The 25,059-nt window shown below is 37.0% G+C and overlaps 1 protein-coding gene across 6 annotated transcripts in view; it reads left to right on the top strand.

Moving 5' to 3' along the window:
- Dhc64C (dynein heavy chain, cytoplasmic) overlaps positions 1-25,059 on the top strand; it is a 177,622-nt gene that overhangs the window by 137,623 nt on the left and 14,940 nt on the right. For all 6 annotated transcript variants that reach the window (XM_053776935.2, XM_053776939.2, XM_053776938.2 and 3 more), the window contains 10 exons: positions 3,383-3,594; positions 3,832-4,008; positions 5,977-6,200; positions 18,286-18,496; positions 19,145-19,386; positions 19,520-19,733; positions 20,227-20,421; positions 20,565-20,748; positions 20,881-21,024; positions 21,214-21,320. In XM_053776935.2, the coding sequence (XP_053632910.1) occupies positions 3,383-3,594; positions 3,832-4,008; positions 5,977-6,200; positions 18,286-18,496; positions 19,145-19,386; positions 19,520-19,733; positions 20,227-20,421; positions 20,565-20,748; positions 20,881-21,024; positions 21,214-21,320 (1,910 nt within the window). The remainder of the gene's footprint in view (positions 1-3,382; positions 3,595-3,831; positions 4,009-5,976; positions 6,201-18,285; positions 18,497-19,144; positions 19,387-19,519; positions 19,734-20,226; positions 20,422-20,564; positions 20,749-20,880; positions 21,025-21,213; positions 21,321-25,059) is intronic.

Here is a 25,059-nt window from a genome sequence, read left to right as displayed (position 1 = left end):
CACAATATTGTGGCTGGATTCCAGACAGGAGTGACAGTATTACTAGTGCCTGACCGCTCGGCTACGTTAATAAGTAATTCACAGATCTATAGGAATTTAATCTGAACTTCACATTTTGCAGCACTTTAACAGATCTCAGATACAAGCTGTGAGAACAAACATTGTCTAGCTAGGTATTGTCTTTCAGTCAATAAGGGAATATTAGGACTGTGGGCTGATTCATGTTTACCTGGACTGGCATGATACACTAAGTGAGCATTGGAAAGTGACTGGGACATCTTCTCAGGGAACTTGCACAAGGACATAAAAGCAAGAATAATAGAGAGAGTATATGACACAGTAAACTTAAATGGGAAGAAAATACTTACCTATTCTGCATAAGTAAAGGAAAATAAGTCACACTGTAGAGCAAGGAAAACTCGCATAAAACACTCAACTGGATAGGTAACACTTTGATAATCAAGAGAAATTGTACTTTATTCGAATCAAATTTACTTTAATTTGAATTACTGGCACAGTGAGTTGTCTTTATTCTCAATTCAATAAAGAAATTCAACAATAAATGATAAATCAATCAAAAATAATAAAATGGAATCAATAAATCTTGTGCAAAATTAAAATAGACTGGGAAAGCATTTCTCTGACACACACACAATAAAATATTATGCACAGAACAAGAAATGTAAAACTGAAATCACAGAATATTGCACTGAAATAAACTGTAGCACTGTTGCAAATAATTACTAATCATAAAGTAGTGCACAACATTACATCAAAAATTTCTGAAAGAAAAAATTAATGGCAGCACAATACTTGCACAAGTCATTGCAGGATGAGTCAATACTACAATAAAAAAAATTTGCACACACAAGAAAATGCAGTTTACACAAACAGTAAAAAAAATTATAAAGGAATGAATTGATTGAACACTTTAACTTTTAATTGCAGCTTAATGCAAACACTTACTGAACAAGCAAAAGAATGATTTACTTTAAAAAAAAAAATTAAAAAATGCACTAAGAGTGAATTTGTTCAATGAAATATGAAGAATAACAGAGGGCAATAAAATGCAAAACAGAAAAAGGTTAACACTTAAAATGAGGCAGGAACACAGCACATCAGTATATGCACAATACTATGATAATTTTCTTGCAATAAGGTCTTGTGTTGACAAATTGAAAATAATTGTCTTCGAACAAAATAATGGCACTATTTCCTGTTGAGATAGGACATATTAGACATTGGCTAAATAAAAAGAATTAGCACAAAAGAATGTTCAACACACAGTAAAATGGGAAATGAATTAATAAAAGAATCAGCAAGAATACACAAATGCTGGGAAAAAAAAAATAACTTAGCACTGAGTTGTGATGCAGAATATAAGGTAACAGTTACTGAATTACTTTACTTCATAACTTACTGGACAAGGAACACAATACTGTGAACACAGGATAATTGTGAAATGTAAACATAAGTATATACTGCTTATATAGTGCACACAACAGGGAAAAATGTTAAAGCACTTCAAGTATATATATAAAAAAAAAAAAGAGCACAACACAACAGACAAAAATAAAGCGTGAAAATTTAAACACTGAAGAAAGAAAGAAAAATATTGCAAACAGGATGTAATCAAGAGTCACTGAATGTCACTAAGAAATCACCGAGAACAAAAAAAAAGTCAAAACGCAAATGTCTGTGTAAACACTGGAGCGACGTCAGAGAAGAATGAGGGTAGTGGAGTCTCATGGCTGTCAGCGTCCTCTACTACTATCAACACGTCGATATCTCAAAGAATTTGCGCTTAAACTCGAAGAACTCGCATAGCAAGGCTTTTCTCGTTGGTACACAGGTACGATGAAACAATCTTGTCTTGACCCGCTATATGAGCTGTAAAATAAGGTGCTAGAACCTGATATAAGGATGAAAAACAATGGTGGTGGGAAGGTGTGGGTGAGTGAAGCAGTGCACTGGGACACTGCGTGGTGGCTAGGCCTACTGGATTAACGGCGTAACCCACGTGCTCTGGGTACACCCACACTAGGCACGAAGATATTCTAAGCCAGGCTGGCTTAAAAACCCACAAAATGCCACAACACCACAGGGATGGTATAAGCACTCAGGACAGTTAGAACTAGGATCACAAAACGATGGTGAAGGCTGGAACTTGCATGGCTTGCTTAGTACTGGGTTAGTCGCCTGGGTTGGTTGGCTGGTTGGTTTGGCTTAACCCGTCAAACAGACTGGCTTGAGAACTTGTAACGATGAGCACAGCAGGGGTGGAAAGCTGGCTAGCACGCAAGGCTGGTACTTAAGACAGACTGGATGGCATAAGGCTTGACTCCCCCCCACAGACTGGCTTGGCAGCTTGGCTTAATTTGCAAACCCGGGTCAACCCCTCAGAAGTAATGCAAATAAGCAAATAAAACACTAAGACACAAAGACTGACCAGTAAGCAGGAAGCAAACAGGCTTGTGGATGCTTGCTTGGGGTAGCTGGTTCCTAGGCTAAGCCGCCATGCGGTCAACACACAATGTCCATGGCTGAGATAAGTTAATCTCCGTACATCTGCGTAAATATCAGTTTTACGCGCTCACCGCTGGCACCATTTGTTGAGAGGGTTCATGGAGATGTGATGGTTGTAAGTAAACACACTTGTTGGATGGTAACACTTACATTAGCAGTGTGTGAAGAAGAGGAGCCCAGCCTGCCATGTTGCCTGTTCTTAGACCTAAGCGTGAAGTGGAGGAGGAGGCCGGGAGCCCAGCACTCACGTGCGGCATCACGTGACATCACACACGCTAATCACTGAGCCTAGTAAGGGGTCAACTATGTAAAACATATGGATGGTTCTATGATACTCAGATAACATATACAGTGGAACCTCAAAAATCGAACTGCTCCCAACACGACCAATTATGTAAGTGTATTTTTGTAAGTGCTTTTATAAGTGAATTTTTGAGGGTCTGAAATGGACTAATCTAATTTACATTATTCCTGATGGGAATAAATTCATTCAGTAAAGGCACTCGAACAGCCTTCTGGACCGAAGAAAGTTCGATATTTGAGGTTCCACTGTATATATACAGGGGGATCAGCAACTATGATGACAGGTGCCTCTGCAAAGACAGTGATTGTGTGAATGAGGTGAAAGTGTTGAGTGATGAAAGTATTTTCTTTTTGGGGATTTTTGTTCTTTTTGGATAACCCTGCCTCTGTGGAAGATAGCCGACTTGTTAAAAAGAAAATATATGTATACAATTTTGCAAAATCATACATTTATTTTGCATTCTTTCTTATGTCTTAAACTCGCAATACTTTATTTACTTATTTTCTGTTTTAATGTACTATACATAGTTTTAAGTACCATTTTGTGATTCAGGCGAGTTCCAGCTCCGCCTGAGGCAGTTGGAAAAGAACTTGTTACAAGTACTGAATGATGCTAAGGGCCAAATTCTGGATGATGATTCTGTGATTACAACTTTGGAGACACTCAAGAAGGAAGCTGCAGACATCTCATTGAAAGTGCAGGAAACAGATAAGACGATGAATGAAATTGAAATGGTTTCACAGCAGTATCTTCCACTGTCTACTGTAAGATTTTTCAGTAATACAGTATCTTTAGTAATTTATATAGTTATTTAAAATATATATATGTATATATGTATATATATATATATATATATATATATATATATATATATATATATATATATATATATATATATATATATATATATATATATATATATATATATATATATATATTAAATTTTAAGATTTTATATGCAATGACATATTGAAATTTGCAATTTTTTTTTTTTTTTTCAGGCATGCTCCAGCATCTACTTTACCTTGGATGCTCTCCATCAAGTTCACTTTCTGTACCAGTACTCACTGCATTTCTTCCTTGATGTGTTCACTGATGTTCTTTCCAACAATCCAAACATCAAAGACCAAACAGATTATGCTCGTAGATTGTCAATCATAACGAATGATCTCTTCCAGGTGGGTGTTAATATTTTTATTCCCCACACTGAGCAGTAAGTAGAATGGCAGCTATTGCTGATAAGTATAGTAAAATAATGCTGGGTACAGAGCAGATGTAGTCTACATTTTGCTCTGGATAGAGCTTACATCAGACTTGATCAAGTCTGCTGAGAGTGAAACATAATCAACAAAGGTTTCCACTGCACCAAATATCTGCCACACCAAGTGGTTCCCAATAGAAATAGGCTAGTCAGTTAAGCTGATAAAATAATGAATGTTTAAATTGGTTTAAGCATCCTGAGGCCATCACTATATAGCATCAGACTGTATACTTAGTGCCTTTTTCCGAATATTCTAGTTGTACACAAATGACACTGGCTCATATTTAACTTTGATTTTTTTAACATAATTACGTACTATTGTATTACTATTTGTTTTAAAGATGTACTTAGTATTATTTAAGGGAATTCTGAAGAAAGGCTAAAAGTGTTGGAGGACAGATTTGGGAAGGCCCATAAAAGAATTAAACTAAAATAAACATAGAAAAGAACAAGATGAGGGGTAAGAAAAAAAAAAGCCCAGGCAATTATAGAATGAGTAGAAGATTGAGGAAGTGGATATATTTAGAGATCTAGGATTGTACATGTCGGCAGGTGGGTTTATGAAGGATGAGGTGAACCGTAGAGTAGACGAGTGGGGGGAAAAAGGTGGGTAGTGTTGATGTGTCTGCGGAAAGAAGTGTGTATGGAGAAAAAAAGGAGAATGTACGAGAGTAGTGGTACCAAAAAATTTTTATGGGTGTATGCCTTGGGTTTTGAATGCTAAAGTAAAAAAGGCTAGAGGCAGTGATATGTTTGAAAGCAATATTGGTGTGAATATCTTGCAGAGAATTGGAGGATAGAAATTAAGAAGGCAATGTTGGGTCACCAAGGGTATAATTCTGAAGATTGAGGAGGGGGTTATTAAGGTGGTTTGGGTGTGTAAAGAGGGTAGAGAGAGGTAGGCTGATGAAGAGGGTATATAATTTTGAGGTGGAAGGTAGGAGGGGTAGGGGGTTGTCCCTAGAATATAGTTGCAGGGAGTCAAAGAAAAAAAAGATGCTTGATAGGGTCTTGAGCATCCATCAGTCTTGTGTGAGCATATTAAACAGAAGTGAAAGGAGAAAAGTAGTTTTTAATGGATGTACTCTTGGAGTGTAAGCAAATCTTTTTATGAAGGTATTTAGGGAAACCAGTTATCCTGACTTGAGTCCTGGAGGTAAGAAGGGCAATGCCTGCACTCTAAAGTAGGGATGGGAATGTTGCGATAAAAATGTACATGTAATCTGATTGTGATGTCAGCACACTTACAGCAAGATAGATTGAATGAATGATGAGGAATGTCTTTGGGTAACTATCCCTTGGGGAACAGGGAAGGGAAGAGGGTATTGAGTATAAGAAAAGAAAGTCCATAGTATGCACAATATTTTGGGCAGACATAAACTAAAATTAGTTTAGTACAAGGTATTAGCAGTTAAGATGGCAAACAAACTTCTGGTCACAACTCTCAAGCAAAATTAATGGGTTGTAATATTATTTAACTATATGTAAGGCACAGTTAATAGTTGGAGGTGCTGGATATAATTCATAATTCAGTGGAATAAAAAGCAACGTGGTAATGGTTAAAGATAACCAGTAAACTAATATTTTGGTTAGGATTTAGGAACGACGAGGGATTCATGATTTAATTTATATAATAGTAAAATGTCATAAGTTGATAGTAACTTACGAAATTTATTATTAAAAAATTTTTTTACTGTCTTGAGTAGAATTGCACAATTGAACTGTTATCTTTGTTAATGACTAGAATTGTAAAAAAAATATACTGATAGATAATTTTTGAAAAGTTCTGTAGTTTTCATTTTCATTTCTTAATTTTTAATACATCAGTTAAGCTGTGTGTAATTACTTGGTAAAATAATAGCATTACTTGAATGATTATTTCCAGCTGACATACACACGTGTTGCACGTGGAATGGTGCACACAGATCAGCTTGTCTTTGCTATATTATTAGCACGCATTCGTCTTCGTGGTGTGACATCAGAGTCATCGTATGATTCAGAATTCCAATTCTTGTTGAAGAGCAAAGAGGGTCTTTTAAGCTCGAATATTTCGGCCATGCCTGGACTCACACCAGAACAGACAGATTCAATGTTAAGGCTGAGTAACAAGTGAGTATAATATTGCATTTATTGTTACTGATTGTAGTTAACAAAAACTTATATTTTAGCCTTAAGTGAAAAATTTGCTGTTGAAACAGAAGATCAGTTGTTCTGATATTACTACAGAGGATGTTTGGGATATTGGCAGTTTGGAGGGATGTCTAAGCTGTCGTATCTGAGCTCCTCTGCAAAGACAGTGATTATGTATGAGTGATGGTGAAAGTGTTGAATGATGAAAGTTTTTCTTTCTTTTTGGGTCACCCTGCTTCGGTGGGAGATGGCCGACTTGTTTAAAAAAAAAAAAAGTATAATTGGGGCCCTGATATTATATTCTATATGGAGCTTATTATATTTCAGGTCACTTTATATCTTTATATATGCTTCTAAGCTGTTGTATCTGGGCATCTCTGCAAAAACAGTGATTATGTGTGAGTGAGGTGAAAGTGTTGAATGATGATGAAAGTACTTTTGTTTTGGGGATTTTTTTTTTTTTTTTTTTGGTCACTGTCTAGGTGGGAGATGACCGACTTGTTGAAAAAAAAAAAATAAAAAAAATTTAAGTTCAGTAATGAAATTAGAGGTTCTGCATACTTTAAAAAAAATCCAGCATACAGTGGTACCTTGACTTAGAGTGCCCCAACTTACGAGTTTTCTGAGTTATGAGCTGTTGCTCGGTTGATTTTTTGCTTTGAGTGGAGTCAAAATCCGACTTTTGAGTGAAAAAAAAAATTACTGAAAAAAAGTATTACTGAAAATGACATTTGACAAGAACCTTGGCCTAAATGGCACAACGAAAGGTGGTTTTGGGACTTGCTAGTACAATGTTCTCACTGGAAGTAATAGTGCAATTATCTTTAGTTATTAAGTAAGTAAGTTTATTCAGGTATACACAAATACAGTTACATAGAATTATCATACATAGCAGCATATGTGTAGAGAACCTAGGATAACCCAAAAAAGTCAGACAGAGTGACTTATTTCCAAAAAATAATAAGTTTTTGACATTTGCAAAATATCTTTCCCTTTACTCCCACACACATCCCAGAATATTTGGAATATTTCCAATATTCCACATGCCAATTATAGAACAATAATTTTTTTTATGATTCCTGTCAATATTATTGCATTTACTTCAATAATAAATGGTGGGCTTCATGAAATAAGTCAATAACTTACTTCTGAGATATTCATATATCACTGCACTAGTGATCTAGTGCAGTTAGCCTCTCAAAAACTCTATTTTCTCTTACCCAGGACCAAAGAACATTATAGGAAGGAGCAATAATAATTTTATATGCTCAGACTGGTCCTGGACACTCGCCATATTATAGCCTATTTTATTCATTTTAGAGTACAGTAAGGCCCCGCTTTACGGCGTTTCGCCTTACGGCGTTCTGCTAATACAGCGATGTCAAATTATGACCAAAATTTGCTATACGGCAAGCGGTCTTTTAAATACGGCGCCCCCCCCACCCGGTTTGTTTACATTTTCCGTGACCACATCTATTATGTCAGGAAACTTTCCAAAATTTCAAGTGTTTTAAAGTTACTTCATGTTTTATATGTACTCTGATAATTATTCTTATGTGTACCTGTACTTAAATATACTTACTGTGCTGGTGTGCAGGTACACATAAAAATCGCTAAGTCTCTCTCTACTCATGATGCCAATACTACGTAATAATAATCACTCTTGGGCACACTAAATGTCTTATTTTACATCAATATAGGCATTTTCATTAATCCATCTATGATATTTTCCTCAAAATTATATATAAAACCCATTACATAGCATATAAATATGATACATACACTCAGAATAAAAATTGATGTAAATATGAGATTTGTTTACAAAGCAGCTGTGTAGGTAGTGTCAGAAGAATTACGTTTTCTCTAGTCAAACACTGGGGGGTAACTGTAGAAAAATATTCTTTTCATATGCCTTTACTCTTTGTATAGCAATTCATGACCCTTGTGGGTTTAGTGCTTTTTATAATTAATAATAATATTATTAATAATAATAATATTATTATTAATAATAATAATAATATCATTATTATTATTATTATTATCTTCATTCTAAAAATGGTGTGTTGCTGTTTATTTTGAACTAACTTGTACAACTTGTACACAATGTAAGAGTATTTGTATTGAGGTAATTATTATTAAAATAAAAAAATATTGAGGTAAATGTTTTACAAACTCTTACAAATGGACGTGAATGAACTAAAAGTAGACATATTAATATGCATTTCGCCTGACCAAGTGATCGTCCACTACCTGTTCAATTTGTGTTCTTACATTGTCTCAACTTTGTATCTCGTTCTCTCTCGTTTACTCTTTCATTAACTAGTTGGCTCTCATTGACGATGGCGCCTAAGGTTAGCTGTAATAAAAAGAGAAGTCGTAAGCCTCTTGCTTAAGTGCCAAGTTAGAGGATTATTTTTTTTTTTTTTTTTTTTTTTCAACAAGTCGGCCGTCTCCCACCGAGGCAGGGTGACCCAAAAAAGAAAGAAAATCCCCAAAAAGAAAATACTTTCATCATCATTCAACACTTTCACCACACTCGCACATTATCACTGTTTTTGCAGAGGTGCTCAGAATACAACAGTCTAGAAGCATAAACATATAAAGATACACAACATATCCCTCCAAACTGCCAATATCCCAAACCCCTCCTTTAAAGTGCAGGCATTGTACTTCCCATTTCCAGGGCTCAAGTCCGACTATATGAAAATAACCGGTTTCCCTGAATCCCTTCACTAAATATTACCCTGCTCACACTCCAACAGATCGTCAGGTCCCAAGTACCATTCGTCTCCATTCACTCCTATCTAACACGCTCACGCACGCTTGCTGGAAGTCCAAGCCCCTTACCCACAAAACCTCCTTTACCCCCTCTCTCCAACCCTTTCGAGGACGACCCCTACCCCGCCTTCCTTCCCCTATAGAGGATTATTATTATTATTATTAAAGATTCGCCGGTATTCTCCTGGCCCGGGCCTTTTCCAAGTGGTTGCCCGGCCTTGGCTCCCTCTTTAGGGAGTGTCTGAGACCTAAGTCTACCATGGGAGGAGGCACAAATACCTCCACATCTTTGGGACCAATTGTCCCCAGGCCTAGCCACAAGCTAGGCCTCTCTGGTCTGCCATCCCCGCCCCAAGGTGGCTAATGGGAATGACAGTCTTGTGAGCTACAAGCTCCGGCTCAGGCACCTACCCTACCCTAGAAGGGTTAGGCATGGTATCGATGTTTAGAGGATGGTGTGCCATTTTGATTTTATTCAATAAACACCCTGCCACTCGCCTCTCACACATTAATATTAATATTTTAAGGTAAGTAATAAGTGTACTCTGTGTGTATCTTACCTTTTATTGTGTTTTTAATGACTATTTCTATTGCTAACTTAATATAAGTTAGTGTAAACTTGTTGTCTGGCATTTATTGCATATTTTATATGCTCTGGTAATAATACTTGTGGAGCCGGGTGGAGGGACAACATTACGTTTTCTCTGCTCAGCCATCAGAGAAAACGTGTATGAATCTGCGTTTGGCCCAGCCACTCCCCCACTTCGCTTTTGTTTACAATTTTCGGCATGAATTATTCATTACTTCTACCTTCGTTTATGATGGCATCTAAAGGTAGTTGTTAGAAATGATTAACCCTTTGACTGTTTTGGTCGTATATATACGTCTTACGAGCCAGTGTTTCAGACGTTTATATACTCAATAATTCTAGCGGCTTCAAATCAAGCGGAAGAAAGCTGGTAGGCCCACATGTGAGAGAATGGGTCTGTGATCAGTGTGCACCACATAAAAAAAATCCTGCAGCACACAGTGCATAATGAGAAAAAAAAAAACATTGTTTTTTTTGGATTAAAACGCCGACTTTGAGGTGTATTTTCGTATAGTATTTATTGATGTATTTGCGTTTTCATGGTCTTAGGTGATAAAATGGAAAACATATTACAGAAATAGAGATGATTTTCATTACTTTGACGATGAAAACGACCTTAACCCTTTCAGGGTCCAAGGCCCAAATCTGGAGTCACGCACCAGTGTCCAAGAATTTAAAAAAAAAAAATTTGTTATATTTTCTTATGAAATCGTAGAGAATCTTTTTGTGAAGGTAATAAAACAAAAAGTACGAAATTTGGTGGAAAATTGACGAAATTATGCTCTCGCGAATTTTGATGTGTCAGCGATATTTACGAATTGGCGATTTTGCCGACTTTGACTCCCATTTTAGGCCAATTACATTATTCCAATCAACCAAATTCTTAGCTATTTCACTAGTATTACTTCTATTCTATCGATTGAGCACAAGAAATCGCCAAGTCAACTGTTTCAACTACAACATAAATTGATCGGAAATTGTTAATTTGGTCAATTTAACACAAAGTTCAAAATATTCCAATTTCAAAATAGGGTCCAGAATGAACAATGTAGGCATTCCTGGCACTAAACTAACATTTCCTCTGTTCATTAGTTATGTTTTGAGGCTTTACAAATAAATTCCATTTTGATTTTTTATTCACATAATGAATTTTTATTCACACCAAAAAATAGAAGATTTACTGTTATGCAATACTGTAATAATTGTATAAATATCATCACCATATTTGTGAATGTATATTAGACCCACCAGCTGATGTGTATTAGACGTGTGAGGTCGTTTGTTTACTCTTGAATATCGGCAAAAATTTAACATTTCCGCTACTTTGAGCTCAGTTTCAAGCCATGTCCAATGTTAAAACCAATCAAAATCATCTCTATTTCTGTAATATGTCTTCCATTCTATCAAATGAGACCAAGAAATCGCAAATACAACTATAAAAAACATATGAAAAAACACTGCAAAGTTGCTGTTTTAATCGAAAAATCATGATTTCATTTTTTTTCTCTCATTATACACAGTGTGCTGCAGGATCTGTTTTATGTGGTGCACACATACCACATAGATGTATTCTCTCATATCTAGGCCCAAATGTACCACTCACAGTTTATCAGAGTGAGCTGAGCTCATGGCGTAGATCTACGGTTTGGACCCTGAACGTAAAGCCGTAGATCTATGGGACGGACCCTGAAAGGGTTAAAACTTAGCTCAAAGTAGCGGAAATGTTCGATTTTTACCTATGTTCAGGGGTAAACAAATCACACCACACGTCCAATACACTTCAACTGGGGAGTCTAATATTCTTTCACTAGTGCACTGATATTATTTATACCATTTTTACAATAATGCAGTAGTCTGCATAACAGTAAATTTTGTATTTTTTTGTATGAATAAAAAATCAAAATAGAAAGCAATAATAATATAAGAGGGGCCTAGAGATGTGACTAATGAACAGAGGATATGTTATTTTAGTGCCAAGAATGTCTACCTTGTTTATTCTGGACCCTATTTTGAAATTGGCATCTTTTTTAGTTTGCATGAAATTGGCCAAATTGCCAATTTCTGACCACAATATTGGGTAGTCCAAATTGATAAATGGGAGGTTTCTTGTACTCAGCTGATAGATAAAATGGAGTTCTAAAGAAGTAGCTATGAGTTTGATCAACTAGAACAATGAAATTGGCTGAAAATAGGGCTCAAAGTCGGCGAAATCGCCGATACGCATATGTCGCCGAGACCGCTAACTTCGTGGGAGCGTAATTCCATGAGTTTTCGACCAAATTTTGAACTTTTGGTGTCATTACCATCGGGAAAAGATTCTCTATCATTTCATAAGAAAAATAATTTTTTTTTTTTTTTTTTTAATTTAGCGACATAGAATGACAGTTTCAGAAAGGGGCCTGAAACAGTCAAAGGGTTAAATTCAGTAAACAAGGCATGTTGATGTTAATAATATGGCTCTGGGCCACAGTGTAGGTAGCCGGTAGGTGTAGCCCAGGCTACACCTACCGGCTACCTACACTGACTTTTTACAAATAAATACTACTCATCTCTCTTCCTATATTAAGACTACACATATTTTAAGGTAAATAATGAGTGTACTGTATGTGCATTTTACATCTCTGGGATTTTTTAAATATCGTATATTAAGTATGAGACGAGGAGCCAGTGCTACCTACACCTGGGCTACCTGCACCTGACTTCCTACAAATAAGTACTACTCACCTCTCTCCCTACATTAAGATTACAAATACTTTAAGATAAGTAATGAATTTACTGTGACTGTATTTTACTTTGCATGTTTTTAATGCCTAGTTCTATTACTAACTTAATATAATTTAGTGTACACTTGTTATCTGGCATTTATATGCATTTATAAATGGAAAATAATGGAGTTCTGCCTTCCGGCGATGTCTGCTTTCCGGCAACAGTCTGGAACCTAACCCGCCATATAAGTGGGGCCCTACTGTATATATCATGTTTCTGTGTTACTTAGTGTTTATTATGTCAGATCAATTCTGAAAGTTGAAAGTGAACATAGAAAAGAGTAAGGTGATGAGGGTGTCAAATGATTTAGATAAAGAAAAATTGGATATCAAATTGGGGAGGAGGAGTATGGAAGAAGTGAATGTTTTCAGATACTTGGGAGTTGACGTGTCGGCGGATGGATTTATGAAGGATGAGGTTAATCATAGAATTGATGAGGGAAAAAAGGTGAGTGGTGCGTTGAGGTATATGTGGAGTCAAAAAACGTTATCTATGGAGGCAAAGAAGGGAATGTATGAAAGTATAGTAGTACCAACACTCTTATATGGGTGTGAAGCTTGGGTGGTAAATGCAGCAGCGAGGAGACGGTTGGAGGCAGTGGAGATGTCCTGTTTAAGGGCAATGTGTGGTGTAAATATTATGCAGAAAATTCGGAGTGTGGAAATTAGGAGAAGGTGTGGAGTTAATAAAAGTATTAGTTAGAGGGCAGAAGAGGGGTTGTTGAGGTGGTTTGGTCATTTAGAGAGAATGGATCAAAGTAGAATGACATGGAAAGCATATAAATCTATAGGGGAAGGAAGGCGGGGTAGGGGTCGTCCTCGAAAGGGTTGGAGAGAGGGGGTAAAGGAGGTTTTGTGGGCAAGGGGCTTGGACTTCCAGCAAGCGTGCGTGAGCGTGTTAGATAGGAGTGAATGGAGACGAATGGTACTTGGGACCTGACGATCTGTTGGAGTGTGAGCAGGGTAATATTTAGTGAAGGGATTCAGGGAAACTGGTTATTTTCATATAGTCGGACTTGAGTCCTGGAAATGGGAAGTACAATGCCTGCACTTTAAAGGAGGGGTTTGGGATATTGGCAGTTTGGAGGGATATGTTGTGTATCTTTATATGTGTATGCTTCTAGACTGTTGTATTCTGAGCACCTCTGCAAAAACAGTGATAATGTGCGAGTGTGGTGAAAGTGTTGAATGATGATGAAAGTATTTTCTTTTTGGGGATTTTCTTTCTTTTTTGGGTCACCCTGCCTCGGTGGGAGACGACCGACTTGTTGAAAAAAAAAAAAAAAAAAAATTCTGATAGATAAATAAGCCATAGAGTTGATATTAGCTTTATATTGAAGTATTTTCTCCTGCCCCTGAGGTGGTTTTTTTGGGGGCTGGAACGGATTAATGGTTTCATTTAATTTCAATGAGGAAAGTTGATTTTATATACGAGTAAATTGAGTACAGGTCTCCCTCAACATTCGCGAGGGTTAGGGGATCAAGATCCTCGCAAATGTTGAAAAATCACGAATGTTTGGTGCCCCAATATATTGTAGGGAAATATTATACAATACTTCTTCCTTAACTTGTTGAACCATGAACAATCATAAAATACATGAAAATGTCGTATTATTATTATAATTAAAAAGAAGCGCTAAGCCACAAGGGCTATACAACTGAAAATGTCGTAAATTGTACTAAATACATACATGATATGGTTTAATAACATATTAATACCACTGCCTCCACTTCCTCGACCACTGCGAGTCCCTACTACCCTCCCTCCGACCCCCCCCCAACTGGCAGCCAACCCTCCCACCAGTGTGATGAGTGTTTTGTTTGTTCATTATTTGCTATTAAACTAAAGTATAATGTAAACCCATTCATGACTGCATATTGGAATGGCTATTCAGACAGGTATTGGACAGTGACATCATGTGTTTACTCTTGAACACAGCAAAAAATGAAACATATCTGCTACTGCTAATATTAACTAGAAGTAGTAGTAGTAATAATAATAATAATAATAATAATAATAATAATAATAATAATAATAATAATAATTTATAATAATAATAAATACGATAGAATTGAAGAAGGAAATTGTACAAAAATACGAGGGAGTGGTTAACACATCGTCAGTGTGGCTTTCTTTATGCTGGAGTGAGCGTTAGTCTCCGTGCTCTTCCAAACATTTCAAAATAATTCATTGTGTTTGGTGCTTGTAGATTGAGTGCGACTGCAGTGGGTAGAGGCAATGGTAGAGGCAGTGGTATTTAATTACATGTTATAAATAATAATAATACATATTATTAATATGTATTATTATTATTACAGGTCTCCCTCAACATTCGCGAGGGTTAGGGGATCAAGAGCCTCGCGAATGTTGAAAAACCGTGAATGTTTGGTGCCCCAATATATTGTAGGGAAATATATTACAATACTGCTTCCTTAACTTGTTGAACCATTAATAATCATAAAATACATGAAAACGTCATAAATTGTACTAAATATATACATGTTATGCTTTAATAATGTATGTTATTTAATAACATGTATGTTAATAACATGTATGTTAATAACATGTATGTTATTAAATACCACAGACTCTACCACTTCCTCCACCACTGCGAGTCCCTACTACCCTCCCTCCGACACCCACAACTGGCAGCCAGTCCTCCCACCACTGTGTGGTGAGTGTTTTGTTTGTTTATTATTTGCTATTAAACTACAGAATAAATAATGTAAACCCATTCATGACTGCATATTGGAATGGCTATTAGGAAAGGTATTAGACAGTGACATCATGTGTTTACTCTTGAACACAGCAAAGAATCGAACATTTCTGCTCTTGCTAATAATAACAATAGTAATAATAATAATAATAATAATAATAATAATAAAAAATACGATAATTGAAGAAGGAAATTGTACAAAAATACTAGGGAGTTGTTGACACATCGTCAGTGTGACTTTGTTTATGCTGGAGTGAACATTAATCTCCCTGCTCTTCCAAACATTTCACAATAATTCAGCGGTTGAGGCAGTGGTATTTAATAACATATATGTTATAAATAAAATAATCAATCACTGCCTCTACCACTCCAGTCACACTCAATCTACAAGCACCAAACACAATGAATTATTGTGAAATGTTTGGAAGAGCAGGGAGACTAATGTTCACTCCAGCGTAAACAAAGTCACACTGACGATGTGTCAACCACTCCCTCGTATTTTTGTACAATTTCCTTCTTCAATTATATCATATTTATTATTATTTATTATTATTATTATTATTATTATTATTATTATTATTATTATTATTACTATTGTTATTATTAGCTGTAGCAGAAATATTTAATTCTTTGCTGTGTTCAAGAGTAAACACATGATGTCTCCGTCTAATACCTGTCCGAATAACCATTCCAATATGCAGTCATGAATGGGTTTACATTATTTATTCTGTAGTTCAATAGCAAATAGTAAACAAACAAAACACTCACCACACAGTGGTGGGAGGGCTGGCTGCCAGTTGCGGGGGTCGGTGGGAGGGTAGTAGGGACTCGCAGGTGGTGGGAAACTTAAATATGATTTGGCGGCTGGGAATTTGGTGGCTGGGAATTTGGTGGCTGGGAATTTGGCAGTTGAAAATTCGTGAATGTGTGAAGCCCGTGAAAGTTGAAAACGTGAATGTTGAGGGAGACCTGTATTAATAATATGTATGTTATTAAATACCACTGCCTCAACTGCTGCCTCAACCGCTGCCTCAACCGCTGCCTCAACCACTGCCTCTACCACTGCCTCTACCACTCCAGTTGCACTCAATCTACAAGCACCAAACACAATGAATTATTGTGAAGTGTTTGGAAGAGCACGGAGACTAACGCTCACTCCAGCATAAAGAAAGCCACACTGACGATGTGTCAACCACTCCCTAGTATTTTGGTACAATTTCCTTCTTCAATTCTATCGTATTTATTATTATTATTTATTATTAATTATTTATTATTAATTATTTATTATTATTTATTTATTATTATTTATTATTATTATTATTATTTATTATTATTTATTATTATTGTTTATTATTATTTATTATTATTATTTATTATTTATTATTAATTATTTATTATTATTTATTATTATTTATTATTATTATTATTTATTATTATTTATTATTATTTATTATTATTTATTATTATTATTATTATTTATTATTATTATTTATTATTTATTATTTATTATTATTTATTATTTATTATTATTATTTATTATTATTTATTATTATTTATTATTATTATTTATTATTATTTATTATTATTTATTATTATTTATTATTATTATTTAATTATTTATTAATTATTATTATTAATTATTATTTATTATTAATTATTATTAATTATTTATTATTAATTATTATTAATTTTTATTATTAATTATTACTATTTATTATTACTTATTATTTATTTATTTATTTACTGCTACTACTATTAGTACTAGTACTACTACTATTAGTACTAGTACTACTACTATTAGTACTAGTACTACTACTATTAGTACTAGTACTACTACTATTAGTACTAGTACTACTACTATTAGTACTAGTACTACTACTATTAGTACTAGTACTACTACTATTAGTACTAGTACTACTATTAGTACTAGTACTACTACTATTAGTACTAGTACTACTACTATTAGTACTAGTACTACTACTATTAGTACTAGTACTACTACTATTAGTACTAGTACTACTACTATTAGTACTAGTACTACTACTATTAGTACTAGTACTACTACTATTAGTACTAGTACTACTACTATTAGTACTAGTACTACTACTATTAGTACTAGTACTACTACTATTAGTACTAGTACTACTACTATTAGTACTACTATAGCAGGAATGTTTGATTGTTTGCTGTGTTCAAGAGTAAACACATGTCACTGTCCAATACCTGTCCGAAGAGCCATTCCAATATGCAGTCATGAATGGGTTTACATTATTTATACTGTAGTTTAATAGCAAATAATGAATAAACAAAACACTCGCCACACTGGTGGGAGGGCTGGCTGCCATTTGCGGGGGTCGGAGGGAGGGTAGTAGGGACTCGCAGGTGGCAGGAAACTTAAACATGATTTGGCGGCTGGGAATTTGGAGGCTTGGAATTTGGCGGTTGGTAATTCGCGAATGTGTGAAGCCCGCGAAAGTTGAAAACGCGAATGTTGAGGGAGACTTGTATAAAATAAAGGCCTAACTCTGAATGGTCGTTTAAGAATTTGGGAAGAAATGGGTTGATTAACATTTTGTGCACTCTCAACTAATCTAAAGAGGCTTATTCATATGTGGTTCTTATTGAGTTTTACTTTTTCAACTTTTATACTGAGAATTCACTGCTCTTAGTCTTGGGTACTTTATCACATGTCCATGCTGCTATACATTCTTAATATTTATATGTTTAGACATTACTGTCTTCCAATTTCTGCATCTTCTCTAAATTTTTCATTCGGTGTCATCTGAAGCAGGAAATGGTACAACTTCCATTTTAATTCAGATGCATTATCCTGTAAAGCTAAACTTCTCCCTATGGATATGTGAAGTACTTTAGACTGTTGCGAGAAAAGCAACAGTCTAAAATAATTAACATATCCATAGCAACTTCCCACATCCATGTTAAGGTTTCCCCTCATATGACAGACATTTATCTTTGTACTATAGTGGATGCCTTGCACCTTCCTTGAAACAAGTTTACCATGTATCAACATTTCCTGTATTTTTCCCAAATCTGCTCTATCACATGTCTAATCCTAGGCTGTAAGTTTAAAAAAAAAAGTAGAAATAAAATATCAGTTTGCAGGATATTTTATTATTTCCTTGATGTTTTTAATATCCAGGAAGTGTTGCTAACACATACTGCCAGAAATGTAATAAATGTGTGTTTTTGTACAGAGTGCCAGCTTTTGGTAATGTGGACCGGTTTGTGGGAAACAAGGATTTCCAGAACTGGCTTGAGTCTGCAACTGCTGAGCTGAATGTTCCAACCATTTGGGAAACGGAGAAACAGCTCACACCAATTGGTCAGTCCATGTACCAGGTGTTAGCTATTCAGGCATTCAGACCTGATAGATTGTGTGCAGCAGTTAGCATCTTTGTGAATAATGTAAGTACAGTTTGTGAAAAACTTTGTTAGTGAATATAAAAAATACTATACACTGACACATGTACATTGTGCAATTGTAAGATGGTAATTAATCTATTTATTAATACTGATAAGTCCTTTAATTTATATTCTAATAAAAGATAATTCATATTAGGAGATACCATACTGTATAGTTTTGGCGGCCACTTCACTTCCTCAATCCTCCCTTATTTTTCGTACTATTTAGTGTCCTGGTGATATCAAGGCAGCTTCTACACATAGGCTTGAAACATGTTAGTTTATGAAGGACCATAACTTAAATATTTGGCAGTGATTATTTTATGAACCATGGGGAAGTGGAGCAAAGGGTTAGTAACCCCTTCTGTATTCGTTACTAAATTTAAAAAGAAATTCGTTTTTCTTTTTAGGTCACCCTGCCTTGGTGGGATATGGCCAGTTTGTTGGGGAAAAAAAAAAGTCACTGGGGGGGGATGCAAGTATTTGCTGTTAAACTGGAGTGAATATGAAAAAGTTGAAATAAAATGAACACTGGACACTTCTAACACCAAGTTATATGCTGAATAGTCTGTTGACAATCCAGGTTCAGAAAGTTGACCATCTTGTGACATTTGTCTTCAATATTAATGCTGTTTTTAACCTTCACTGCAGGTGTTGGGGGATGGTTTCCTAGCCATTGGAGAACGCGAGGTAGATATGGCAGGAATAGTTGAGAATGAAGTGAAAGCCAGTACTCCAGTACTCATGTGTGCTGTTCAAGGCTTTGATGCTTCTGCAAGGGTTGACGATTTAGCTACTGAGCGGAACAAGCCAATTACGGCTATTGCTATTGGATCAGCTGAAGGCTTCAGTCAGGCAGAGAAAGTAATCAACTCTGCAGTTAAAAATGGAAGGTCAGTTATCACCAGTAAACTTGGTAAACCCTATTTTGTTTTTCGTAATCTAAATATTTGCAGGTCTAATAATTTAACCTTTGTAGAGAGGTATTTCTGTTGAGAATTAACAAAATTTTTTTTTTTTAAATAGGTGGGTGATGCTGAAGAATGTTCATCTAGCTCCTGGCTGGCTTGTTCAGTTGGAAAAGAAATTGCATTCACTACACCCTCATCCACAGTTTCGTCTGTTCCTCACCATGGAAATTACTCCTCGTTTGCCAGTTAACCTCTTGCGAGCTGGTCGTGTATTTGTCTTTGAGCCACCACCTGGTGTGAGGGCTAATTTGATGCGAACATTTAGCACAGTAAGTAATCTTGCAACTTGATAGTATTTACATGAAGTGTAATTAAATGTTTCATAAGTTATCAAGGCTTGGATGCAAGTTTCTGTACAAAGGTCACTTGACCAAAGTCTTTGACAGGATCCCCCTATTAATGATCCTATTAACTTCTACTTATAAGAAAGTCAGATTCAATCTGGATGCCCTTATAATCAGGGAATCTTCACTCGCTAAAAAGGATTGAATTTCTTGTCCACTGGAAATGGACAAAAAGAAAGTAAGGCCTAAGCAAATATGGCAGTCAATATTATGATCCATATTTTTCACAGGAATTACATAGTGTATATTTGCCTCTCTTCAGATACACTACATTATTTCGTATTGTTCTAGAAGTATTCATGCAGCCTCTGGTTTATTTTTCAAGATGTACTGTAAATTACATAATTAGGCAATTTTTTTTAATATAGTAATGACATAGAATTATGTTTAAGTTATGCACATACATGAAATTTCACAGGTACCAGCATCTCGTATGATGCGTGCTCCCAGCGAGCGTGCACGACTGTACTTCATCTTGGCCTGGTTCCATGCCATCACTCAGGAACGGTTGCGCTATGCTCCTCTTGGCTGGGCTAAATACTATGAGTTCAATGAGTCAGACTTGAGGGTAGCTTGTGATACACTTGACACTTGGATTGAAGCTACAGCAATGGTAGGTTACCAAAATTGAGTTGGAGAATTGTTTTTAATTTACTAGAAAAATAATCACTTGATAAATGATTTGTAATCGTAATAAATTTATTTGCAGACTTCATGTTTAAATGTAAATTTTCTTAATTTGTCTTCCATTTTTAGGGACGAACAAATCTTCCACCTGAAAAAGTACCGTGGGATGCTTTGGCCACCCTAATGTCCCAGTGCATCTATGGTGGTAAAATTGATAATGAATTTGATCAGCGACTCCTTACTTCATTCCTCTCAAAGCTGTTTACACCAAGGAGCTTTGACCCTGATTTCCCATTGGTCTCCAATGTTGATGGTTAGTCTTTTTTTAGCAAGTTATTTAAATTGTGATTGTTAGTGAATTTGATATTCTATATTGCATTATCATGGGTGTTATTCGTGATTTTTTTATTAAATGATGCAAACATTTGCATTTATTTTTATACAGGCATTGAGGGTGAGAATATTACCATGCCAGATGGTATCCGAAGAGACCAGTTCCTACATTGGATTGAAAATCTTAGTGATCGCCAGACTCCATCATGGCTTGGACTGCCAAACAATGCTGAGAAGGTTCTCCTTACCACCAGAGGTGATAAACTGAATTTAAATTTTGTATATGTGTTGGCTTTCCTGTATATATAGTTACAGTGTATTAGTAGTTTCTTGGCTTTGGTTTTTGTACTTGGGACCGTAACACTCTTTGTGAATACAAAGGCTGCACTGTATTATACATATAAATGGTGGTCATATTAAATTAAAAAATAATTATTTATAACAGGTACTGACATGCTGAGCAAATTGTTAAAGATGCAGGTACTGGAGGATGATGACGAGTTAGCCTACGGAGGAGATGAGACCCCTGGCACTGAGCGCAAGAACGTGGAGGTATTGATATGACTATTGACAGTTTTTTTTTAAATACAAGTAGAATTAATTATTGTGAGGTGAGGTTCTGACCAGAGCTTTGGTAAGATGGAGGAGGAAGAAGGATGGGTAAGGATGGAATGTTAGAAAGGTTTGGGAGGGTGGAGGGGGAGGTGGGGTTTTAAAGGTAAGTGGCCTATCCACTTTGGTGCAATTTAAATACGTGTGTGTGTATGTTGTGTAATTCATAAAAAGTTGAATTCATGAGATAGGTATACCTCCTGCCCATCAGTTGCACACTGCTATACCAGCTGTATACAGGTGTGCCACTGAATTGGAAGGAAGTATACTGTTTGCAATTGCTTTTTTTTTTTCCCTTCAAGAGGTTGGTCGTAAGGCTGCTGCTGCAGGTGGTAGTTGCAGGTAGTTTGATGGAGGTTGGTTGCTTTCCTGGAGTTGGTTGGCTAAGCACTTCCTGGGGCAGTGTCTTGCTGTAGGCTGGTTGTAGATGTTACAAGGTTAGTTGTAAGGTGTTAATTGACAGAAGTGGGTCACCCAAGAATGGGGAGCGTTAATCCATGTTATTGGACGTAGAATGGTTCTGGTGGTATCCATTCTTCTAATTCTTCGGGGAGGTCACTCAGGATTCTCGGTCGAGGGGAGTTCTCCTTGTGGATGAAGCGTCGGACTCTTTGTTGGAGGGTCATTCTTTGGGATCTGTAGGGGGGGTTGCTGATGGTGTAGTCGGTCGTGTTCGTTGGTTGGGGTGGGTTCTCTCTGTCGAGTACATAGAGTTCCTGCATGTCATATAGTTCTTTAATTTGTCAAACCTGATATTAATTGCAGTGATTCTCTGTTGCATGTGCAGGTCTTCAGTCCTGATTCTGTCTTTGAATCTGGTGCTGGTGATGAAGCGGAGGGCTTTGTTTTGGACTCTTTGAAGTTTTAGCATGTTGGTTTTAGTTGTTAGTGACATGGGTATGCAAGGGTATTCTAGCAGAGGTCTGATCATCATCTTGTACAGGTGTTTCTTGATGTGGGAGGGGGCTGCATTGAATCGGAAAAGTTGACTGAGGCAGGCTTTTGCTAGGTTTACTTTTTTGGTTATGTGGGATGTGGAGTTGAGTAATCTGTCGATCTCATACCCTAGGATCTTGTTTGGATTTCTGATGGCGATTCGTGTACCTCTGATGGAAATGCCCCCTTTGTCTTCTATGGTTGATGCTAAACAACCAATGGTGCTGATGAGGACTATCTGGGTTGGTTGTGATTCTCCATTTTTTCTCCCATGTAGCTGTTCTCCGTAGTTCTTTGTTCATTTTCTCTATTGCTCTCCCATGTTTGTTTGCGCCAGAGATGGGGGTTGAAGAGACTACATGGATAACATCGTCTGCAAGTTTGGTGATGATGGTATTGTGTTCAGGTTGGGGAGGTCGTTAACATGTATATTGAAGAGTATAGGGCTGAGGCAAGAGCCTTGTGGTACGCCAGCTGTTGACGTGAAGGGCATTGCTGCCATACCGTGGAAGGTGGGAATGATACTTCTACCTGTTAAGAAGTTGTATATGAACCTAAGAAAGGTCCAGTTGTGATCTGGGAGGTCTGCAAGTTTGAAGATGAGTCTGTCGTGCCACAGGCTGTTGAAGGCCTTGTGTATGTCCCTAGTTGCGATCAGGGCAAGGTTTCCTTGCTTCCTCAGGCTGGTCACAGCATCAAAGATGATATTTATTGCATGTTGTGTGCTGCAGTGGGACCTGAAGCCAAACTGTTTTTTTGGTGAATAAGTGGTTGAATTCCATGTAGTAGTTCAGTCTGAGATTATTTTCTCGAAGACTTTGCCTGTGACTTCGAGTAAGGGGATGGGCCTGTAGTTTTCGGGATTTCGGTTGTCTTTGTTGGGTTTTGCGATGAAAATAATTTTTGCTGTCTAAAATGCCACTTTGGAAGTGTCCCGATGCCAAGATGGCGTTGAAGACATTCACCAGCTACATCTTGCGGTTACAGGGAAAGGTACTTCAATTGTTTTGCTGTTATGCCTGAAGGGCCAGGTGCTGTGTTTCTCATTTGGCTGATGACTTGGGACACTTCCCTGAGAGTGATTGGTCTAGCTAGTGGATGTTCGTTTTCGAGAGAAGATATGTCAATTGATGGTATGGGGAGGAAGTCTTCCAGGTTTTTGTCCCACCATTGGTTGACCCACTGGTAGTGGTTGTTAAATCTTCTGCTGTCATTGTGTGAGAGAATGTGCTTTCATATGTCTCCCATCAATTTAGCTTGGTCTTGAGGGTCCTCAAGCAGGGTACTTACCTCCTCGCCGTCTTCGTCGGTGAAGGAGTGTGTAAGGTGTTGTGTGGGAGTGTGTTTAGCCCCCAGCAGTCTGCAGATTTTACTCAAGAACTGTTGTGGGTGGCATTTGTACTGGTCAGCTTGGAGCACTAGATATTTCCAAAGGTCCCATTTGCGCTTGGTGATTAAGGTGATTAACTCTCTCCTCATCCTTTGTAGTACTCCACGTGTGGGCTGCCCTGTGCGGTAGTGCCTACTACACTCAGCTTGGTAGTTTTTCATGCTGTCTTTAATTTCTCTGGTTGGCTTGTACTGTTGGTAGATCTTGGAGGTTGTTAGCTCGCAGCATGCTTGTGTGGCCTCGGTGATTTTGTCATGGAGGAAGTTGATTGCCTCGTCTATTGCAGTGGAGGGTTGGTTCTCAAGAGAAATAGTATGGTCATTTCTCAGGTAGTCTGTAGTGGTCAAAGCCAAGTGTTTTAAGGTTGGGTTTGGGTTGGGTGGGTGTACGGAACGGTGTTGATTGGAGCTAAATTATGACTGGGATATGATCTGATCTGACGTTACCGCCTGGGGAGATTCAGCAGTGGAACAGGTCACAATCCCTGTTGGCAAGTACCACGTCAGGTGACCCTGGGTGGGGGCCCACGAATGGTTTGAAGAATGGGCCTTGGAAGGAGAAATTTCTTGCTGCAATTATGTTGAATAGCTGTTTTCCCTTGTAACCCTGTGGGTGGGAAGCACCCCAGTTGAAAAGAGCTGGGTGATGGGCATTGAAATCGCCTGCTAAGACAGTAGGGACATTTCTGCTGAGTAACCGGTGTAAGGGAATGGATTCTATGTACTGTTGTCTGGGGGGGGGGGAGTACCCTGTTCCCATTAGGAGCTGTCCATATGAGGTCTTCAGTTCTATTGCAAAGATGATGTCCTCATCGACATGGATGCTGCGGAAGTCGTGCCCCTGCTTCACTAGGATGGCCACACCACTGTAGGGCCCTCTTGATTTCTTGAGTGTCGAGTAACCAAGTAGCTTAATATGTTGGCCGGGTCTGACTGCAGTTTCATTTAGGAGGATAATGTCCAGGTTGTGGTTGCACAGTTCTGTTTCAAGGAGGTAGTGGTTGTTGAAGTGGTGGATGTTGATTTGCATAATTGTGATACCCATTATATCCAGCTTCTGAACAGAAAAACAAGAAATAACTATGAGCCCCATTCTAGTATAGCTTCCTTTGGTAGTGCTGTGATGGTTGGGTCACTTCGCTGTATTGAAGTTGGATCATGTTAGAACATATCATGAGACCCTCCTTTTAGTGTCTCAGTGTTTTAGTGCGTCAAATATGGTTAAATGCATAGTTCAACATTGCTCCACATTAAATATACAGTGTAATTTTTTTTTTTTTTATTAACCCTTTGACTGTCGCAGCCGTATATAAACGTCTTACGAGGTACCGTGTTTGACGTATATATACTCATA

This window comes from Cherax quadricarinatus, chromosome 16, assembly GCF_038502225.1.
Source record: "Cherax quadricarinatus isolate ZL_2023a chromosome 16, ASM3850222v1, whole genome shotgun sequence".
NCBI lineage: Eukaryota > Metazoa > Arthropoda > Malacostraca > Decapoda > Parastacidae > Cherax > Cherax quadricarinatus.
This window is presented reverse-complemented; position numbering and strand designations above follow the sequence as displayed.